Source organism: Euleptes europaea, chromosome 1, assembly GCF_029931775.1.
Source record: "Euleptes europaea isolate rEulEur1 chromosome 1, rEulEur1.hap1, whole genome shotgun sequence".
NCBI classification, from domain to species: domain Eukaryota; kingdom Metazoa; phylum Chordata; class Lepidosauria; order Squamata; family Sphaerodactylidae; genus Euleptes; species Euleptes europaea.
The window spans coordinates 149,334,843-149,357,515 of record NC_079312.1 but is presented as its reverse complement, the minus strand read 5'-3'; the positions used below and the strand labels follow the sequence as shown (position 1 = coordinate 149,357,515).

The 22,673-nt window shown below is 42.7% G+C and overlaps 1 protein-coding gene across 1 annotated transcript in view; it reads left to right on the top strand.

Moving 5' to 3' along the window:
• The window catches only part of SCN8A (sodium voltage-gated channel alpha subunit 8), a 239,389-nt gene that overhangs the window by 93,221 nt on the left and 123,495 nt on the right, over window positions 1–22,673 (top strand). Inside the window, exons 3-6 of the mRNA XM_056867203.1 lie at window positions 3,554–3,672; window positions 12,162–12,251; window positions 12,805–12,933; window positions 14,659–14,750. Of these exons, the coding sequence (XP_056723181.1) occupies window positions 3,554–3,672; window positions 12,162–12,251; window positions 12,805–12,933; window positions 14,659–14,750 (430 nt within the window). The remainder of the gene's footprint in view (window positions 1–3,553; window positions 3,673–12,161; window positions 12,252–12,804; window positions 12,934–14,658; window positions 14,751–22,673) is intronic.

Below are 22,673 nucleotides of genomic sequence, written 5' to 3'. Positions count from 1 at the left end.
TCACATCTTTATCTTGTATTCCAAGTAGCAGTCCATCACTTCTGACAAGAGTTGGATTGTCATGGTCTTTTTATCTTTGTGAGGTCTCTTGGTGGGTTTGAGAAACAGGTTTTTAAATGGGACTTATAAAAAATGGATCTTTTGTTAATCATTTCAATTTTCTTGTTAGTGCTTTGGGGGGGGGGGGTTTTCACCATATCACAGCATGGTCTGGAATGTTCCCCAGCTACTTACCTCCCCTAATCTGTGCTATCTTGAAGGGTCACTGTAATTATAAAGTACTGCAACACTGAAATTGTAACTTCACAAACTTCATTATTATCATTATCATCTTCATTCACAGCCCACCTTTCTCACTGTGACTGAAGATACATTAAGAAATACTAAAAGCAATTCAATCAGTGTACACCTAATAGTCTTTAAGTGTATATTTAAAATGTAAAAAGGTATGTGATAAATGTTTGTTTGCTCACTTATGTACCATGCAAGTATACTCATCAGGGAGCTCTGATTGCTTTCAGTTCCTCATTGAGGCAAAGTCTGTGGCAAATCCTGGTTTGCTTCTGTGTAATATGGTGGTAAATATACCATGTGCCTTTGTGCATAGATCCCAGTGGTCACCATTGTATACTGGCCCTCCCTCTGATTCTTGTCCACTGTAATGACAGGCATTTCAATAAGATACAAAACTCTGTGATAGCCAAGTAAAATGACATAAATATCCAAACATCGAACGCAAAAGTGTGTTTGAAGCACCAGTAAATATAGTGACAATTGGCAATTATCTGGTCCTTTTGAAATGGGTTTATTTAGAGTCATGGTCACTAAAGCACAAGTTAAGAAGGTAAATCACGCACCATGTCACACACTGTTCAATGTGAAAGCTCTCTATAGTGACACAAGTCGACATGGCTAATTTTTATTCTTTTTGATTGTGTATGTTGCCATGCCATAGTTTCTCTACAGGGGAGATGAGGAAATTGACGACACCAGCTTTTGTCAAGGCAAACCAGGATTTGAATTTTCATTTGTGAGCTGAATTCTGGTTTCATAAACTACTCATAAAACATGGATCAGAGTTAAATCTGAACAAAGTCATTGGTTCATTCTTTTCAATGTTGAAGAATGGCCTGTAAGTGTGTTCCACAATGGCCTGTAAGTGTGTTCCACAATTTCAGAGATGGGTGCATGCTCTGCTCATATGAAACTGTGCAATATATTTGCATGCATCAATGCCCTGCAGAGCTGTGGAGTTCAGCTACTATGGGGAGTGCAAAGGTAAGGCAATCCAAGGTTGCAGGTATGTGTGGATCCTGGTAATATTAGTTTCTTTATGAGATTTCGTTGAACCTGGATTTGAGTCAGTGCCCTTTTCCAATCTGACTGTTGTTTCAGGGAGCTAGATTGATTCTCTACCCAAAATTGTATGTGTTAACAGTGTTCTTAGAGATATGACCACATCAGGATAGCAACAAAAACAAAGCATCATGAGATAGGACTAGTAGAAAAGAAAAGAGTCTTCAGTAAAAGAATTCTTCAACTAGGAAAGAGCAAGACAAGATAGGAAGAGATTTAAAGTATTCTTCCAGCCAAATGTATTAAGCAAATAACTGTTAGCTGTGTCCTCCTTTTTGAGATTCATTCTACAGTATATGTATTAGTAGAGTACTGAGATATATTATTTCAGACTGTAGGTAGGAATATGTTGTATTTTTCAGTGATCCCCTTGTCTACAGTAAGCCAGAACAAAAGAGAAGGCTACTCTAAATCTGTCTCCCTGATATGCTAGCTTACTACATGTGGAGAATTTACAGCATTCTTGCTCCCCTTCTTTTTAATTTGTTTCTGTCAGACTTGGCTTGTTTTTTAGACCCTATCAATGGACATCCGCCAAAATTAGGTGGCAAAACAATCCCTATCTTATTATATGCCGATGATACTGCCATTTTATCCTATACCAAAATACTCAAACGCTATTTAGTGGCTTTTGAGAAATATTGCCAGCTAAATTTTCTCAAAATAAATTATTCTAAGTCCAATGTTTTAGTCTTTTCTAAGAAGTGGTCACCCTCCAGCTGGCGCATTGGGAAGGCCAAAATCCAACAGGTTAAGAGTTTCAAATATCTGGGCATTTCTTTTAATTATAACTGTAAATGGGCAGTACACAGAAGTAGAATCACTAAATTAGGGAAAATATCTGCAAGTCAATTGAAGTCCTTTTTCTTTTATAAGGGCAACCAATACGTCCCTGCCGCAATTAAGGTGTTTAACTCTAAAATTTTACCCCAGATCTTATATGGTATCCCTATCTGGGTAAATGCTTTTAATCGTGATTTAGAATCTCTTCAAGCCAATTTTTTTAGACAGATTCTGGGTTTCCCTCGTTGTGTGTCCTATTACGCAATCGTCTCTGACCTAGGCCAAAATTTGTGCGAAACCAAGGCCTGGTTATTAACTGTTCGTTACTGGCTTAAATTATATTTTAGAGCGGAGCACGGTTCTCCTTTATCTCTATTATCAAAAGAACTTCATAATACATCCTGGGACAACATGATATTGACTAAAATAAGATCAATCGGAGTCTCTCTTGACGACTTGGTTCCATTTACAGAGGCGCACATTGTTAAAATAATCAAACATCGTCTTTTAGATATGGAGTTTCAATGGTTGCATCCTACTCAACCTTCTGTCTGCTCCTCAGCAATGTTGTGCCTTTTGAATAAAACAGACAGTATTTCCCATTATTTTTACAATTTGGATATCCTTACTCTCCGTAGAGCTTTCTCTCTTGCCAGGGTCAATGCCTTCCCATCTAGGATACTGTATGGAAGGTTCCATCAAATCCCAATTCAAGAATGGACTTGCCCCTGTAATTCAAATTCCTTGGATACCATCGAACATATTCTATGTGATTGCCCTCTATATAAAACACCTCGTAGAAAATGGTTAAAAAACTGGTTACATCCCAAGTTTTACCTGTCTAATAAAATTAAATGCCAATTTCTAATGAATGATTCAGCTCCAGAGGTTACTGTGGATGTCACCAATTTTTAGTAGAACTGATAAATGTCCAAAAACTTACAACCTCTGATATTTGATGTTACTGGATATGATTTTATTTTATCGGTTTTAAGATTTATGACCATTGTTTGTATCAATTGTAACAATTTATATGCCATTAAAGGTTTATGAATGAATGAATTTACAGCATAGGAAAGCCTTTCAAAATATGACTTGCAGCCCAAAGCAGGATAATTCCTGTTGCTGTTACCTCCATCTATCACCTAATCATATTTAGAAATGGCTTTAAGTTTGAGGATTCTACACATTTATATCTTTGTTTTGTAATGATTCTAACTTGTTTCTTTGTTTATATTTGTACCCATATTTCCAAATTAAACAGAAGATCACAACAGCTTTCCATGACCAATATGGTAAAACAATATTAGTATCAGACATGTATAATGTAAACTGAGCCAGAAGAGATTATCTACAGATTGTTTTTCTAACACTGTATAACATCTCTTTCTTTCTCTCTCTTTTTTCCCTACAGACCTTTGTAGTACTAAACAGAGGCAAAACGCTCTTCCGATTTAGTGCCACACCTGCCTTGTACATTTTAAGTCCTTTTAATCTGCTTAGGAGAATAGCTATTAAAATTTTGATACATTCATATCCTTTTAAAATTAGTATAATTTGCCCGTTTTCCCTGTTTTCGTTCATTTCCAGTGCTGACTCTAAAAAGTATGACACATGGTATAAATGTCTTTCACCCAAATATAATGATATAGATAAGTCACAAGGATATTCAAAATGTATGGGTAACTCTCTCAGAGGTTATATTGTTAAACATTACATAGGATATGTGTATGTGTGTGCATTTGTGACATATTAAAATTTGGTTTGCTATTGGATGTTTTACTGAGTGTTTTAGGACCATGAATACTTATTTCATTTAGCATGGGGAAACCACTGAAAATGACCTCTTCCTCATGACAACAGCTTCTTCTCTCCTCCATTCTGCCACATTGATCAAGCCCATTCATTGCCAGTCTTCTTGCTCCACAGTCGCACTGGCCTTGGGAAGAGGTCACAGAGGCTAGCAATATGGTGAAGGAAATTTCTAACAACAAAAATAAAGATACTTTGGAACAAATTCTCACAGTACTTTGGATTACCTCAGGGCTAGATGTTTTTGAAAACATTGGGTCAGCAGCTGGGTGGAGGAATAAAGAAAGAAACTATGAATTCATTACTTACCTTAAATCCTTCGACATAGTTCTTCTACGGGAAACTTGGTCCACTACCCATTTGCATGTCGAGGGTTTTTACTCTTCTCTCTTACAGCCTCAAAGATTAGCAACAGAGGTTGCCCCTTAGCTGGGTTAGCCATCCTTATTTCCTCTAATTTAATTTTAAATATACATTATCTTCACAAATGCCATCCTATTGCCCAAGCCACTTTACTCAAGGGCGAGAACCTAGCCATAATTATTGTCAATGTATATATTGCCCCCTCTCCGGACAAAATTTTTATTGCTGTCCAATGGAGAAGTCTAATGTCCTACCTAGAATCTATAGAATATCATTATCCTGCGGCTGAGTTAATTATTGGTGATTTTAATGCTAGAGTTGGTAATGATATCCTTTCTCTTCTTAACAACTTTAATCTTTTACCAGATTCCATACTCCCATTACTCTCTCCCTCCCTGAGATTCTCTAAAGATAAGACTTCTAATTTAGCCGGACTGGAACTGACTCAAATCTGCCTACAGCTCCATAAATTTTGGTTAAATGGCTAATAATGACATTGCATCAGCAGGGAGTTCTACTGTTTGGAAAAGTATTAAAATATCCAGAACAAAATATCTGGAACAAAATATCCATAAGTATTAAATAGCTGGCCTTTAGACCTTTCCTAATCATGTACCAGAAAAAATAAGAATTGCAATTACAGGAGAATTAAATAAAGCCCACCAAAGGAGGATGCTATGAATCTAACAGCCCATTCGTGAGCTGACGGCATACGGGGACGGCCGATTCCCGTACGCCGTTAAACAAAAAAAGCCATCTCGTGGCTTTTTTTGGTTTAACCGGGGCCTTTCGCCCCATAGAGAACAGCAAGGCTGCGCCTGCTAAAAAGCAGGCACAGCACCACCGTTCCCGGCACTGGCATACTGGGCCGAACCAGGATAGGAAGCCACCTAACCGGCGGCTCCTCCCCCCGCCCCCGGAACGCCCCCCTGCGCTGGCGTATCCACTCTACGCCATGGCCTATGCAACAGAGAGGCTGCACTGGTGGGGGGCGCGGCGTGGCTCCGTGGTGCTTAGGTGCCAGCGGAGCCACCCTTCCCCCCAGCGCAAGTGCATGTAATTGCGCAATTACGCTGGCAGGAAGGTCATGCCGCCTCCTAAGCACTTTCGGCCGAAATCTCAGGAATGGGCTGTAAATAACCAATGAAGATACAAAGAAAAATCACGTGCATTAGGAGGGAAATGGTATCAAAAAGACAGTATTTAAAAATTATATTAAAAGTGTCATTTCATTGATGAATAGAATACTTTAGTAAAATATAATGTCATCTCCGTAATTCTGTCTTCCTAGGGCTCATCTAGAAGTTATATATCAGTCTTTTACAAGTTTGGGATTAAAAAAAACATTTCTCATGCTGTGGAATTTCTCTGCAAACCTGGGGATCTCCTCAAGTCCATTGTTAACCCCCCCATCTCAATATGGCTTTATTTTGTGAATTCTTTACTCTGCATTTTTGAGGGAGCTGTATTCAGTATGAGACATAATGAAAATCTTCTGGATTTGGAATGAAAATCAGGCGCAGGTGACTGCAATCAGGAGTAGTGGTATGGCATTTAACCCATTTCTTTCTGGATGTTTTCCCACTTAGGATTGCCTCCTTTCCAGCACTGTTGAAAAGCACTGTGTATGGGGAGATGATTTTGAACACAGAAATGTATGGAGGGGGGGACGGTTAAGCTGCTCATCCCCTGACAGGAAAAAGAATAATTCAGGGTGTCCTTCGAATGCTTGGACAAAATTGCAAGACTCAGGAAACTGATTCAATATTGATTAGAAATGCTTCTTTCCTGTATGCGCTCACCAGTTCTCTCCAGAAGAGTCCAAGCATCTATGACTCATGATTATAGTATAATTCCCAAACTGCAGCGTAGACTGGCTTGCTGTAAAATGACAAGAAGTATGACATGAGAAACAGTGTGATATATATACACACTTGATAATTAACTGTATGAATATTGGGATACTGATGTTGTTATTTATTTTATAATGTAATTATTTTCATCGACTACTTTATCTTGCATGCTTTACAGATGTATTTCATGCCTTAGTGGGATGGCACTCAGTGTTTCTATAATTTTTTTTAAAAGCATTCAGAAATGTAGAACCTGTTTCTTTCTAATGAACTAGTGAGTCTTTTTTTTAATCTGTGCTTTTGGGGAATTGCCCTAGGATATATCCCTGAAAGGATCACTGTGAAGTATTATGAAATCAAAGGCATCAGTTTTTCTCTGCTTACTTTACGGTTTTACAGTCCTGACATTAGGTGTTAAGCAATCATATCCAAAGGTGAAAGGTGATGTTTTTGTTTTCACTCTTAATGTGTGGAGTTGCATCAGTTTGTAATGCAGAGATAAATCCCAAATTGGCCAGAATCAGATTCCTTTCCACTTTCTAACCTGCCCTAACAATGACGCAAACCAGTGTAGGATTTGTTCAGAGATGATTTGCAGTGCAGTCCTAAGAAGGGTCACACCCTGCTAAGACTATGGAAGTCAATAGGCTTAAAAGGGTGCAACTCTGTTGAGGATTGCTCAGTGAAACCTTGTGCATGAAACTCCCTCAATGTATTTATGTGTATTTTTAAATTTTTAACTGAAGGCTTGCATTTTTACTTCTTCCCAGAAGAATCCACCTGGCGGCACCCAATCTATTCAAGACTGCCAATCATTCAACTGCCTTATGACTTTAATATTTGAGCCCAAAACACTGTTTTCTCCTCTCACCACCTTTTTAACCCCCAGCTGGGCTCAACCAGCCCTTACCACTCTCAGCTGCCTTCCTGGCTCGGGATGGACGGGAGGAAGTCCTGCAGGTATCCGCCCGATTGGCGAGGTCACTCCCCAGGCCACCCTATCTGGAGAGGGCATGTTCTCCACACTGCCTGGCCACTGGTCCCATGGTGGAGGCGATCTGCCACAGCTTTTGCTTCCTCTTACCCACCACCACTCAGCTCAGGGAATTGCATGGCCACAGGAATACTCGTCCTATCAAATCTCTCCCCCTATTCTAGGGGAGGTATTTCTTGTGCCAAAAATAGAGACTCACCTGGCTGGGTTGGAGGCGGGGTGTGTCTGGGTGCAGCCAGCCCCCCCCCCCAGGAGACAGCACTGGAAGGGGCTTGCCACATGCAGGGCATCTGTCAAACCACCCTCACAGCTGTGCACGGGTGGCTCACACCTGCTGCCTCTGGTGCTCTCCATAAGGCTTGGCTGATGGGACCGGCCTAGCAGCCTTCCAGCCCCCACTGTGTCAGCAACCCTCTGGGACAGTCGCCAGTGGGGTTGCCACTCCAATTGGCCATCCACATCCCCCACAGGCCCTCCTCAATACTGAGGGGCAGCCAGGAATGGACTCTCAACAAGACGGGTGCCCACTGCGGCCACTCATGGATCGTTTCTGGCCCTTGCATGGGCACCCACCTCTATTCCAGGTGCCTGCCACATTGCACCCATGAGCTCTGCCGACTCTTGCAGATCTTCAGCAGCGCATGACCCAGGGGTGCCTTGGTGCTCCCTGGGACTCCATGCTGACTCCAGACCTCCCCGGTCCCCCATGCCAACTCCAGACCTCCCTGGGCCCAGCTGCCAGTGGGGAAAGTCCGTCTTGGCTTGTGGCAGAACTCCAGCCCCTGCCGTCCCACTGGGGGCACCGGCCCTGGCCCACCCAGCGAGGTGGGAGCTCCATCAAGGTGGTGGCTGGGTGGTTGCTTTGCCGGACCCCGCCCATTCACCCCAAGGGTCCTCCCCGCAATGTGTCATTGCTCAACGAAGAGTTGGCCAGTAGTCTGCCTGGAGGGGAGGCTTCCCCCACTGAATGCTCGGCATGCCACCTAGGGAGGGGAGGATGGCAGCACCTGGCATTGGATGTGTCAGAGCCGGCCGATGGGGGGCGGATGGCACTGGCTGCCTCTTGCCCTGGCAGACCCAGACTCAGGAACTGCCAGTTGCTCACTTCTCAAGCCCCCTGACTCTTCTCCTCACTCTCCACCCCCATTCCCCCCCAAGTGTTCCTTTCCACTGCCCCCATCTACACTTCCCTCCTTGTGGGCAGTGGGGACAGGGGGAGGCCACTCCTGGGCTGGCTGACACCCAGCTTACAAAGATGCATAGGAGGGCATGGTGCCCCTGGCGAGGGAACCAGGACTGAGGTGTTGGACAGCAGCCTGTGCCACCTTCTGGCACAGGCAGGCAACCCGGGGGAATAGCAACTGGACAGCTCGGCGGTGGACAATGGGTGAGGAGAGGCTGCAAGAGAATTGCTCAGCGCCGTCCCCCTGTCATTTCCTGGCCCTCTATGCACACATTTGCATGTCACCAGAGCTGGCCCAAATGGGGCCCCAAGAGGCCTTCAAGCCCCCTGTCTTTGCCCAGTCCTCCAGTCATCTTCCAGCCCCTCCATATGGGGACTTCCCCCTCTCCCCCACCCTGTCCACCATCACCTGCTGACCATGACTGTCAGGACAAGCAGAGGCATTGCTGCTCTCCCATTACTCCTGGGGTCTGGCCACCATCCGAACTTGGTCGTCCCATGCCATTGAGGCAGAGATCCCCTGGGCCCACATGGACACAGGAAGAGCTATCTGATGAGATACTTTTAACCATTCCCCTGTCAGTTTGGGGCCGATGGCCTCTCTCCATGGGGATATTGTGTCGGCCCCTGCAAGACATAGTTGTCCCACTCTGGCCCTGGCCGGCAGCGGGAGTGACCATCCAAGCAGGAGGACTGTGCCCATGGCCCTGGCAAGGCTTTTTTCCTACATGTAGAAAAATCCTGTCTGTAAGAAACAGCCCTTGCCTAAAAGAGGTTTGCTAAATGACACCAGATGCATTTAAAAGTCCCTCCATCCAGCTGTGTGCAAGGTGTAGGCTCAGCACAATGCCTGGCACTGGCCAATGTTTTCCTGTCGACAAGTGTTTCCCGACCCTCCACCACGCCTCATTGCCACCTGTGGTGGGAGGGAAGCAGCCAGCAATCACCTGCCTGGTGAGCAGCTGGATGGATGAGGGATTTAGTGGAGGCAGCTGCCACACCTGGGACCACCTTCCACCTTCTCTGCCTTCTGAGGCTGCTGGAGCTCATGCTGAATGCAGCAGAGAGGTACCCAGTCATGGGATTGTCCATTCCCTATTGAAGGGCCTCAAGTTTCAAAAGGGGGGGGTGGGACCAGGAGAGGCATCAGGGCAGGTGTGAGTGGTGGGAGAGTACTGATTGGACTGACAGGTGGAAGGAGACTATGGCAGCTGCAGTGACCACCGCCAGGAGCCATTTGTCAATGATGCTCGGTGTAGCCATGACCATTGTGCAGGGCAGGGTTGATTGGGGGGTGCTGAGGACCCTGACACATGCCACCCCACCAGCGGTCACCCCTCACTGTGACACTCAGGAGGAGGCCTGGCCCCATGTCGATCCGTCCGGGGACAACACCCTAGCCATAAAAGGGCAACTCCCCCCCAGGACCCCCAGGGCCCATGGAAACAACCCCAGAGGCGACATGTCACTTGTGGACAGCAGGGGTGGGTGGTCTGAGAGCTCTGGAGGGACAGATCGGTTGACTTGACATGTCGGGCCCACCTTGGTCGGGGATGTCACCAAGGTGCCCCGACCCCCTCCTCATAGAGACTCCCAGATGCTGCTGGAAGTTCTCCCATGTGACCACCAGCAGCCCTTCCCTGCCCCTTCCCCCCCAGGCCGCCCCTCCTTTCCTGCATGAGTTTCCACTGAGTGGCGGGGACTGCTGCCATAAGGCCACGCCCACCTCCATCCACCCCTCCATTCCAGTCTCCTTCCCACTGGGAGAAAACCCCTCCCCTGGATGCTCATCTCGACAATCTCCCTTCTCCTGCTCCATCCAGCCCACACTGCTGCGATGGCACCCTGCCCTCGAGCAACACCCTTTATTTTTTTATATTCACACTATTTTCCTCGCTATCCCACGCCATTTCAAACTCCTTAGGAGCCTGCCCGCCTGCACCATTGCTGCGCCTCTCCCTTCCCAAGCACAGCTCCCTGACCCTCAGGAATAGACTGCCAGGCATAGTTTGTTAGAAACTTTTTTTAATATGACCTTTTTTCCTAACAAACCACCTTTGAGATGCTTTTAATGTCCTTTTTGTATTTGGTCTTAATTATTGTGGTTTTTTTTTTTACCAGAAAATGAAATATTCTGTCTTTATACAATTGTGACTTTATTTTTTAAAAGTGGATTATTCTTATTGAAACATGTTTTGTAAAAGTCTCTTGTGGGAGTCAACTCATATAGCTACCCTGCTCCAAGAATAAAAATGGTCTAGTAGAGGAAATGAACTTACAGGAACTTTGATCCACTTAAGTTAGCCATTACTAAATTCCTTTGAAAGAGACTTGTGTTAGTTATGACTTGACTAACTGGATCCATTTGTTTCAAAAGCTACTTATCATCATGGCTAACTTTAGCCTTATCAGGGCCAATGGGTTTTCACCAGTTCTTTCATCTGTCTGTGTTAACAAGCTCAACTTGTGTTATCATTGCTCTACTATGAATGAGAGTCACAAAAGTTGGACTGACCACTTATTGATCAACGAAGTCTAATACTGAGCAATTTCTGGTGCAGTCCTAAACACAGTTACACCCTTCTGAGTCCATTAAAATCAGTGGGGTTAGAAGGGTGTAACTCTGCCTAGGGGCTGCATGGCTCATCTTGAATTCTGCTGAGTGTTCAGTTTCATACCTCTTTTAAAACCCAGCTTAATATCAAGACCATTAAGGCTCCTCTATGGCAGTTTTATGACCATCCCCATGTTGATGCTGCCACTTACTAGACCAAGAACTTAAATATCCATGGAGCATATGAGACCAAAAAGTCTAAAAGGATCCATATAGCTGGTGTAGTCTCAAAATGACTGTAATGCAGAAGAGACCAAAGTCAAAATGACTGTAATGCAGAAGAGACCAAAAAGTCTAAAAGGATCAGTACAGCTGGTGTAGTCTCAAAATGACTGTAATGCAGAAGACCCATGCACAATTTGGTACATTTTTGTTGGCACCTCTCCATCCAATTCTAGTGTAATATTGCAGCTCAAAGTCATCTTAATTAACTATGAAGGGCCCATAGCATGCCAGAGATGTTCCTTGGGGCAGCCCTAGCACTTCCTTGGTGGATTGTATCATTTATATCTGGAAGCTCGCAGCACAGTGATCTACAGGACCAGGACTCCAGTGATCAGGAACTTCCCACCATAACCACAGGAGAAAGCATTAGTATCACCTATAGTAATTATCTACAAAGCCTTAGAGTACACATGAACACATGAAGGTGCCTTATACTGAATGACACCATCAAGGTCTATCAAAGTCAGTATTGTCTACTCAGACTGGCAGCGGCTCTCCAGGGTCTCAGGCTGAGGTTTTTCACATCACCTACTTGCCTAGTTCCTTTAACTGGAGATGCCAGGGATTGAACCTGGGACCTTCTGCATGCCAAGCAGATGCTCTACCACTGAGCCACAGCCCCTCCCCTACTCTATTGCAGCAGTGGGGCTGTGACAAAGTGGTAGAGCATCTGTTTTTTTCATTCAGAAGGCCACAGGTTCAATCCCCAGCATCTCCATCAAAGGATCAGGTAGTAGGTAATAGAAGGTAATGTGAAAGACCTCTACCTAAGACCGTGGAAAGATACTGCCAGTCAAAGTAAATAGTATTGACCATGACAGAGCAAGGGTCAGACTCAGTGTAAGACAAATTCATGGGTTCATAGTTGAGAATACTGGGGTTTTCTAACAGGTGTAATAAAAAGAACTTTAGTAGGGGACTTTTAATTTGGGGCTGAATATGCAATCTGTTATGTTTCCTTCCTTGACTTTCCTCTACAGTATTTAGCATGATCATCATGTGCACTATTGTGACGAACTGTGTGTTCATGACTTTTAGTGACCCACCGGACTGGTCGAAGCAGGTGGAGTAAGTAACAGAACTAATTTTGTTTTGAGTTTCTTTAAATGTCTTGTTTAATTCTTTAAAGCAGAGGTAGCTAGTTGGGGAGGGGGAGGCAAGTATGTCAGCTCCATGGTATGAGATAATGCCACTCTAGTTTATGTCCTTGATGTAGTTTTGCCTCTGACCTATGGCACAACAGTGGAATGCTATCCAAATGTTCCAGGAACCCCCACTGCCTAGCCTTTACCACACACAATGCCTATGCTTCAGATCAGCCAGCCATAATTTAAGAGGTATTGCTTATGTCAACCAGATTAATGCAATGTCTCCCAAAGCCCATGAAAGCATTATCCAGTCAAAATTGCAGAAGCCGAGGGACAAAGACTTAAAATAATTTTTTAAATTGTAATCAGTAAAAATACTTTTTTTTTGTTGTTATAAATGCCACTCGATAGAATTTCAAATATGAAATTTTGATTTGTACATGGGGCCTTTCTTGGGGGTGGGGCACAGAAGCCAGGACATACCCTCTAACAAGTTGTGTTCTGCTGTGCTCCATCATTTTTTGTTCTGACAGGTATACGTTCACTGGTATTTATACATTTGAATCCCTCGTGAAAATTATTGCAAGAGGCTTCTGCATAGATGGTTTCACTTTTCTTCGTGACCCATGGAACTGGCTAGACTTCAGTGTCATCATGATGGCGTAAGTTACATGTTTGGCCTTCCTTATGCCAGCAGGCTCTGTATGCAAGTGAAAGAAGGAGCAGGCAGGTTGAAGATACAGGAAATCTGAAAGTGACAGCTCAACCAACCCTCCCAAAATTCCAGAGTAATCCCTTCCAAATATCTGAAATTCTCATATTAGGATGCAGGACTGAGATCATTCGCCATAAATGTACTGTGCTAGGGTTCGTGTATTGTAGACCAATCTCACACAATTAGTCCTAGATCATTCTTGACCAAGATCCGTTCCAGTTTATTCATTGGTTCCGGATTATTCTGAACCCAGATGAGAGCTAAGAATAACTTTCATAAACTCCAATCCTGGTTCTGCCCCAGGACTTTCTTTTTCTTTTTCTTTTGTTTTTAATACTCAATGGATCAGTAAAAATGAAATAAAATTATAGCTAATGTTGCAGGCCTAGATAGGAAGCTAGGAAGCTAGCTTGTTTAATTCCTTTTGTTTATATTTGCTATGTTATTTTGGCTGTCAGTTTGTCTTTCAGATCTGATAAGCAATGAACAACCCAATTACTGCGCAGCATGTAGATTTCTGCATTCATAGAGACAGAAACTAGATTTTCTGTGTGTTTCAAGCATTGATGAGTTTGGCCACTGCTGAACTGAATGCAGCACTTAAACCACTAGAAATTGATTTGTGAAAAATGACATTTGATCATGTTACTAAATTATTATTTCTACTATTAGGTGTTTTGATATTGCACATCTCAATTCTGGCACTTAAAACCAAAAGAGGAGGTTTAAGCAGCATTGGGAGAATAATTTTTCAGTGCAATGATTTGTACTGAGGATAATGGGGAGTGGAATCCAGGATTCTGTGGTTCTCTTCCTGGGTATAATAGATCATTATGTAATTCTAAACCACAAAAGGTCTGAAGGACTAACATATTTATTTGCCTTAACAAAATGTAGTTAATCGTTAAGGTGCTGCCAAATCTTCTGATTTTCTGGTACCACATTCCTAGCTTGTTAACATTGCCCATGGGGGCATTTTGGCTCACTCTTCGAGGCCGTCCAAAAATAAAGCCATATTCTGCCACAGATAGTAATGAGAAGCCAAGCTATACCTTTTAAGTCTATTGAAGTCAATGAACTTAAGTCGGGTTGACAACTTTTAAACTGGCCCTTCTAGATATCTCTTTAATATCCATTTGATCTGTAGCAATTGGTGATGTTATTTAGCTCCATGAAATGAAGTTTCAGTTGCAGATTTGTGCAAATTAAACTTTTTTTCCTGACCAGTTGGCAACCTTAGGTGCAACTCTGCTTAGGAATTTGCATCCTTGTTTCTTTTTCTTTTCCTCTTTCTTTTTTCTGTTTTAAAAATGCTATTTCCAATGCACTTTAAGTTCTGAAATCTTTTTTTTTCCTGCAAATGAACATGACACTTAAGAAGAAAAAGCCAGGTGACCCCAATTGGTGCCATTAATTCTGGTTTAATTCTGCAGGTATATAACAGAGTTTGTAAACCTAGGCAATGTTTCAGCTCTGCGCACCTTCAGGGTACTGAGAGCTTTGAAAACTATTTCTGTAATTCCAGGTAAGGCAGTTGGTGTTAGGTGTTGGGTTGCAGCTCCCTGTGAGTGATGTATTGCTTTGTCTGTAGTTGTTGTTTTATTCCCCACTCCCATATTTTGTGTGTGTTTTTGTCATTGTGTCTCTTTGTGTGTGACCTCCCTTGTTGCAGATATGTCACAGAGTTTGTGGACCTTGGGAATGTGTCAGCCTTGAGAACTTTCAGAGTTCTCCGAGCTTTGAAAACTATCTCTGTCATTCCAGGTGAGAAATGCTTCTAACCGCTAAGGGTGACTGTGTCTTGCACTTCCAGTTTATGTCCTTTTCCTTCCTCATCCCACACCTTTTCAAAACTGGCACTGCCATATTTGTTGACAGGCCTTGCATTCTGCATGAAGAGGCCCTTCAATAACCAACTTAAGTTCCATAAAGGTAAAGGTAAAGGTCCCCTGTGCAAGCACCGGGTCATTCCTGACCCATGGGGAGACGTCACATCCCGACGTTTTCTAGGCAGACTTTGTTTGCGGGGTGGTTTGCCAGTGCCTTCCCCAGTCATCTTCCCTTTACCCCCAGCAAGCTGGGTACTCATTTGACCGACCTCGGAAGGATGGAAGGCTGAGTCGACCTTGAGCCGGCTACCTGAAACCGACTTTCGTCGGTATCGAACTCAGGTCGTGAGCAGAGCTTTTGACTGCAGTACTGCAGCTTAACACTCCATAGCTGGTCAAAAACAAAGTCTCCTTGAACATTACAGAAAAATTTCCACCATGTTGTCATTTTAATATTTGGAAACAACCATGATGAGTGTCATGTTTTCATAAGATAAATTGATTTTTTAAAAGATTTTTTAATTGGAAAAAACACATAAAGGAGAAAACAAAACTACTTAAAAATGCAAAATGACCTCTTTTTCAAAATACTGTATGATTTTTTGGCTTAAATTTTACCTGTTTGGGAAATCTCAAACCCAACTCTAGCTGACAACAAGCAGTTGTATGACTCTTCAACAGCAATCCCATCCCAGCCCTATATAATCTGCATGTCTGTACCTATGCTTTTCATATGCTGGAATTGTACAACGGTGCAAAATTCAAAAGTAAATGGTGACAATTGCCAGCTATGAGACCAAGTAAGACTGCAGAAGCACTTCTGTTTTTTTGATCCATTTGATAGTGCAGCAGAGAATAGTCTAGGGCGGAAGAAAAAGTCATTTAGCAAACCTCTTTTAGGCAAGGGCTGTTTCTTACAGACAGGATTTTTCTACATGTAGGAAAAAAGCCTTGGATGGGAGACCACTGAGGAATACCAGGGTTGCTGTGCAGAGGAAGGCACTGGCAAACCACCTCTGTTCGTCTCTTGCCATGAAAACCCCAAAAAGGGGTCGCCATAAGTCGGCTGCGACTTGACGGCACTTTACACACACACACAGGAAAAAAGCCACATTTACATTCATTTGTGAAATAACAGTGTGAACATTTATTGTGCCCTCGTACACAAGTTGGCTGCTCAACGGGTATATGCATAACAAAATGATATACATGTTATACCTTCACACGTAGTGGTAAACTGTATTTTCCTTCATAGTTATTATCTTTAAAGAATGCGTGAAGTGTTCCTTCAGGGAAGATGATGGGTACAATGACTAGGATGTGAGCTTGGGTTCTTGGCTCTGTTCAAGCCAGGATTTTTTGTTCCTTATTCTGGAAAATTACTCATTTGAGCTTGGACCTCTCACTTAGGACTGAATCACATGTTACACTCTGCCAGTTATTTCCTCTTTTAAAAAATTCACAAGACTTACCTGTTCATGCATTGGATCCAGCAATCTGCTCACACAAAAATAATGTATTTTCATGTACCTATCATGGCTCTTACTCACTTCCCCTCCACCCTGGCAGTCCCTTCGAACCCCAAGAAGGTTTATTCCTGGGGTCCCAGGAATTGCATGGAATAATAAGCCGTGCACATAAGTGAGATGCAGTGAGGAGAGGGAAAGGGCAAAATCACCACCTCCTCCCTGTTTTGTCAATGGAGATCCACTGATAGAAGAGGTAAGAAGAGTGAATTTTGCCCTCTTCTCCTTCTCTACTGGATCCCACTTGACCATGTGGGTTCCATAACCCCAGGAATAAGCTTTCCCAGAGCTGAAAATGGCTGCAGGGGGATGGGAAAGTGGGGAATACCCATGACAGTGCCTTCTACACTGTCAGTGGCAGAGAAGGGAAAATGCATGGGGCAGCTAGAGGGCAGCTAAGATTAGGCCAGGCTGAAGTTGACCCTCAAGTTGGAAACTGGACCTGGATAACTGGAGTCTTTGCTGCAGGGAGCTGTCCAGTAGTAGCACAAGTGGGCACAGAGAGCTGTTGATTCAGCAATGGCTGAGACTCAACTGAAGAATCATAGGGGAGCCGCAAGTCCCCCCTCTTACTGTAGAGAGAGTTAGGTCGTGCCATGGTTCAGGAATGTTGCCTTACTCCTGTTATGGCTAGAGTTCTGGGCCACCAGATGTGCATTCCTCTGCCCAGTCCAGAGTTAAGCCCTGGCTGTTTGTATCCTGTGGTCCTGGGGGAGACTGTGGGGGGCTGGTGGGGGAAGGGCTACTTGGGAACATCCTGAGCTGCCCAGACTTCTCTTTATTGGATGGAAGCTGGCTGCTGATCCATCAGAACCTCGGGCTTCCAGATTAGAGCCAATTGTGGCAGAGAAGATGGGGGTCTTCTCAGGAAGTTCCTGGGGTGCAAGGGGCCCCAGGGAATAATGGGGACCATAGGTTCTGTCTCCCCCCAATGAACAGGATGGGCTAGTTCAATCCCTGACAATCCAGCCCCATGGCTGCAATGTAATATTTGAGCAAAAAACTCACAGAACACTCTGAAATGCCCACAGCAGCAGCCATTTCTAAGATCAAAAGAACACTAACATGTATTCCACAGATAATGTAAGTTGTTGCTGCTGTACTGTATGTTGCTAGATCATAATGGCCACCTAAATCTGTGTTTGAATTTGATACTAACATATGTGATTTGAATAGCCCTGGTATATAAACCCTGTGCATGATATAATATTTCCAATTTTTGCTTGAGCCTGGCTCATATTATCCAGCTAGCTTCACATTTTGGTAATGCCTGCTATATTCTGTAAGCTTAGTATTTTTCATGGTCCAACAGAAAACTTTGCTATCTCGATAAATGCAATAGGGTTCTAATCCCTCTGCAGAAGTTCATTTGTCCACCTCAACTCTTGATCCCGCTGAAAGGTTAGACCTTTCTCCTTTCCATCAGTAGTATGTAAGTCAATCACATACTGCTGCTATAATAAAAGGAAATTGGCCTCTAGATTACAAATGATATCCATATATGATTTATTTATTTGAAATCTTTATATGCCACTTTTTCTTCTTGAGCAAGCCTCTAAACTGATTTACAATCAGAGAAAATCAAAACAAATTGAACATAATAAAATATTCAGAGAAAAGAGGTAGTACCCTCACTCGAACTTTAAACACACAACCCCTTAATGACAATTTTCTTTGTTGATCATGGGTGAAAATGCCCACTGCCTGAAATTTGCTACCTAGCAACCAGGGCCAGATAGCACCTGTTGTGCTCATCCCTAGAGTGAGGGGGGGTTTTCAGTCAGGCAGCTAGATTCAGTAGCTGCCTGCTCTTCCAGCAGATGTGTTAACTGATAAAGACACTGTGTGAGTGTTGGGGGGGATATAAAATGTCATTTCCTCAGTACTTAGATGCTACTACAGCTGCTGCTCCAATACAAATACAGTCTGTTCCCATTGACTAGCTTTTCCTAAATGTAATAGAGGGACCATGTTGTTTTCAAAAAGCTACTTGAGAGTTTGTGCCCCCCTAAGTTCCCTAAAATTAAAACTGATAAACAATGGTGTTCCCTGAATGTTTGTAATGGATACTATGATGGTTCTTGTAGGTTATCCGGGCTGTGTGACTGTGGTCATGGTATTTTCTTTCCTGACATTTCGCCAGCAGCTGTGGCAGGCATCTTCAGAGGAGTAACACTGAAGGAGTGTCTCTCAGTGTCAAGTGTGTAGGAAGAGTAATATATAGTCAGAAAGGGGTTGGGTTGAGCTGAATCATTGTCCTGCAAAAAGTATCAAAGGTAATGTGCTAATCATTGTCCTGTAAGTATCAAGATAATGTGCTAATGAGGGTGTGGTATGTTAATATGGAACCATTGTATCCTGAAGTGATCTGTTAATGTGTGAAATCCAAAGCTAATCTGCATGGCTATTGTGGACTGTAGTCTTTGTTACTCTGGAGGTTTTCAGGACAGGAAGCCACGCCTTATTCATTCTTAAACTCTCTTCTTTTCTGGTAAAGTTGTGCTGATGTTTATGAATTTCAATGGCTTCTCTGTGCAATCTGACAAAATAGTTGGTAGAATTGTCTAGTCTTTTAAACCCACCAAGAAAATACAACAGATGCTACGATCAGCAAAAGACAAAAGAGACCACCTCACCTCTGCAGGAGTATATCGTATACCTTGCAGTTTACATCGGGACCACAAAACGCAGCATACAAACAAGGATAAAAGAACATGAAAGATACTGCAGACTTGGCCAACTTGAGAAATCAGCAGTGGCTGAACATGGACTGACACAAACAGGACACAGGGTCTTATTCCAAGACACTGAAAGACTGGACAATTCTACCAACTATTTTGTCAGATTGCACAGAGAAGCCATTGAAATTCATACTTACAGGACAATGATTAGCACATTACCTTTGATACTTTTTGCAGGACAATGATTCAGCTCAAACCCAACCCCTTTCTGACTATATATTACTCTTCCTACACACTTGACACTGAGAGACACTGTCCTTCAGTGTTACTCCTCTGAAGATGCCTGCCACAGTTGCTGGCGAAATGTCAGGAAAGAAAATACTAAGACCACAGTCACACAGCCCGGATAACCTACAAGAACCAATGAACTCTGACTGTGAAAGCCTTCGACGATACTATGATGGTTTGAAAAGTTATGCCACTCGCAGACCAAATAGTTGCCATCATATTTATTCCTGCATAGTGTTCTTCAAATCCAGGGCTTTGTCACATAATGATCCTGGACAGACAATTCTACATGGAGACTGTTGTATTCTGAATGTTCTCCTGACCTTGTGGCAACATGCAGCAGAGAAATTATCTCCTTTGAAAACTTTGTAAGAGAAATCTCTTCTAGGTATCTCCACAAGTATCCTGGTTTCCCTGTGTCTGCCTAACAATATAATTGTCCCCAGCACCCTACTTTAATTAAGCTCCAAGACAACCCCACTTGGATTTAACTAGTTTATTTAAATGGCTGATCTATGTCACAAGCTGTGTGTGTGTTGTGTATGTGTTAAGTGCCATCAAGTTGCTTCCGACTCATGGTGACCCTATGAATCAATGTCCTCCAAAATGTCCTATCATTAAAAACCTTTCTCATGTCTTGCAAACTGAAGGCCATGGCTTCCTTTATAGAGTCAATCCATCTCATGTTGGGTCTTCCTCTTTTCCTGCTGCCTTCAGCTTTTTCTAGCATTATTGTCTTTTGCCATAAGCAACATAAATAACATATTTAAGGTGCACAAGGGTGGCTCAACAGCTATAATCCTTTGGGAAGTTCCACCAAGTTTACAGACTTGGCCAGCAATTCTGCTGTCTTTGCTTATCCTTTTCTACACATGAACTGTGCCGAGAGGTGCCAAGCTTCGTACCCCTGCCCCAGCATGTTGCATAGAAATGATAGCCAATAGTAGTGGTTAGAGTGTCAGATTAGCTTCCAAGATCTCATGAGAATTTAGAAGGACCTCAACAGTAGCATCCCTAGCTCTAACAGCCATGAATGAGCTTTTCTCCATATCAAAGGCACATTTGCCTTGTGACCGCTAACTTGTTGTAAAGCAACCTACATCCACAGGCAGATAGTGTGCTGTTACTGAATGGTCTGTCCCAATTAATGATCTGGGAGCAGTTGCTGAAATTTATGGGGATGTGAGCCCAATCTGTCTTCTGAATGGGAGGCCACTGATAACAGCTCTGAGCTTCCCAATGAAGAACAGAATAGGTATAAAAATAAAATCAGATGTGCTAATTCAAATTCACAACAGTCATGCATACCTCATTGAGCACTGTACATCACAAGTAAACAGAAATGGTGAATCACGCATACAACATGAATGTAAACCCAACTTAGATCTAGCTCTAGAATCAGTTATAAATGGTGAATTGTGATGTACTACATTTGCATGTACACTTTAATGCCACAAGAAGGAGGGGTGAGGGATGCTCTTATTACCACTTGTGGAAATCTCTCTAGGAAGAAAAAAACACTGCAACTGAAATGGCATTATCACAGAGAGAACACTGTTCCAAAGCTTTTTAAACTGGACCCGTCTGGGAATACAGGGAAAGCAGCAATAAGGGGGACATTAGTATAAGTTATAGCTGCATGAAAGCTCTGAGGGATTTGGAGAGGAAGAGCGAGTCAAAGAATGGATGCAGTTCAAGAACTGGAACAAATAAAAGGTATTTGAAAATGTTTGGATCAAGTGGTAGATTGAGGGGAGTGAAGAAACTGACAAGTCAAAGTGTTTAATGGTTCATCAAATGCCTTTAATTTGCATAAATTGGAGGAAAGGACAGTGAGTTAAAAGGAATGGGTTGTAATGTGGCAGCTGCTGGAGGAAAAGCACTGTAGTTAGTTACTTTGATAGGAAAACATTGGCTGTACTTCATTTTAATGTTAATTTCAAAATCCATATGAGCTGAATAGCAATTGGGTTTGGTGGTTAATTTAGCTAGTTGATTGGGGGTAAATAGGTGGAAGAGAATACACAGATTTCAAACATAAGGCAGATTTGAGAAAGCTGATGTGTGCTCATGGGTTTATTCAGAGGATCACTTTTCCCAAGTGGACTGAATTTGATTCCACAGGCAATGCTTGCTGGTGAAAATGTAAAAGTCTAGCATGTCTAGCTGCTACTGTCCATGGAGTCCATTCAGGATTCCTTCAGGCAAATTATTTCTCCTTTGTTCATAAAACATGGCAATAGCAAACACCAAGAATGGGGGTGGGGCTCTCAGTCTAAATGTACTGAATGTACTGAAGCACTCGAAAATCATATATTAGACATGTTTATTTTTAAAAAACATTTATATCCTGTCTTTCCCTATTGCACAAGGAGGTTTACAAAATGTAATTAAAACATCAAATAACAAAAAACAATTCCCAGCTCAGCCATACCAGCAACTCCATCAAACACTCTGGTGAATAAAATAGCATTACAGCAGCCCCTAAAGGTTTCCACAGACTTCCCGCCTCATCTTCTTGAGGAGGCTGTTCCATAAAGTAGGAGCAAGAAAGCACAGGTCTTCAATGATGCTAGATGAGCTGGTAGTGCCGACCCCAGGAGTGGATTGTACTACTCATGTGCAAGCGAGTGTCGGCCCCACTAGCCCCTCGATCTCCCCCCGGTGGCGCAGAACTTCCAGTGACGTTGCTATAGGAAGCTAACGCCAGAACTACAATTCCCAGGCGGCATTGCGGTATTGGAGCATGAATGAACAGTAAAAAATGGAACCTCTCTACTTTAAAAACTGTTTAGAGACTGGGGAGTCTGGTGGGCTAAAGAGTGGTCTTAGGAATTTGTGTGCTGATATAATAATTGAAGGAGTAATTAATCAATGGACTTAATCAATCAACTAATTAATTAATTAATTTAAATATCGGAATTTGATTGTAGTATCAAGATAACCAATTAATTACGGGTAATTTAACTGAACTAGTAACACTGCTGATATTATAGAATATAGGAGGCTATAAACAAAGTCTTGATATTTATGGAGAATTAATTGTGTACTGCTGTCTGTGGAAAATTAACTGTGAAACTTTTATTGGTTAAGAATTAATTGAATAGCAAATCTAGTACCAACTGAAGGGACTTCAGCTGTGGTATTTATAATATATCTATTAGGTCTACAAAAGTATTGAGTATACCTAAATTATAGGGCTGATAGAAAATTAGAATATTGTAGATTCCTTTGTATATGTCAGATAACTTTAAGGAACTACAAACCAGAAGGCGAATTTATCGATATAATCTAATGAAAAAAAATAGGAAGACCGGGAAAAAACCTATACCCTCCAAAAAAGATCTAAAAGTTTGGGAGAAA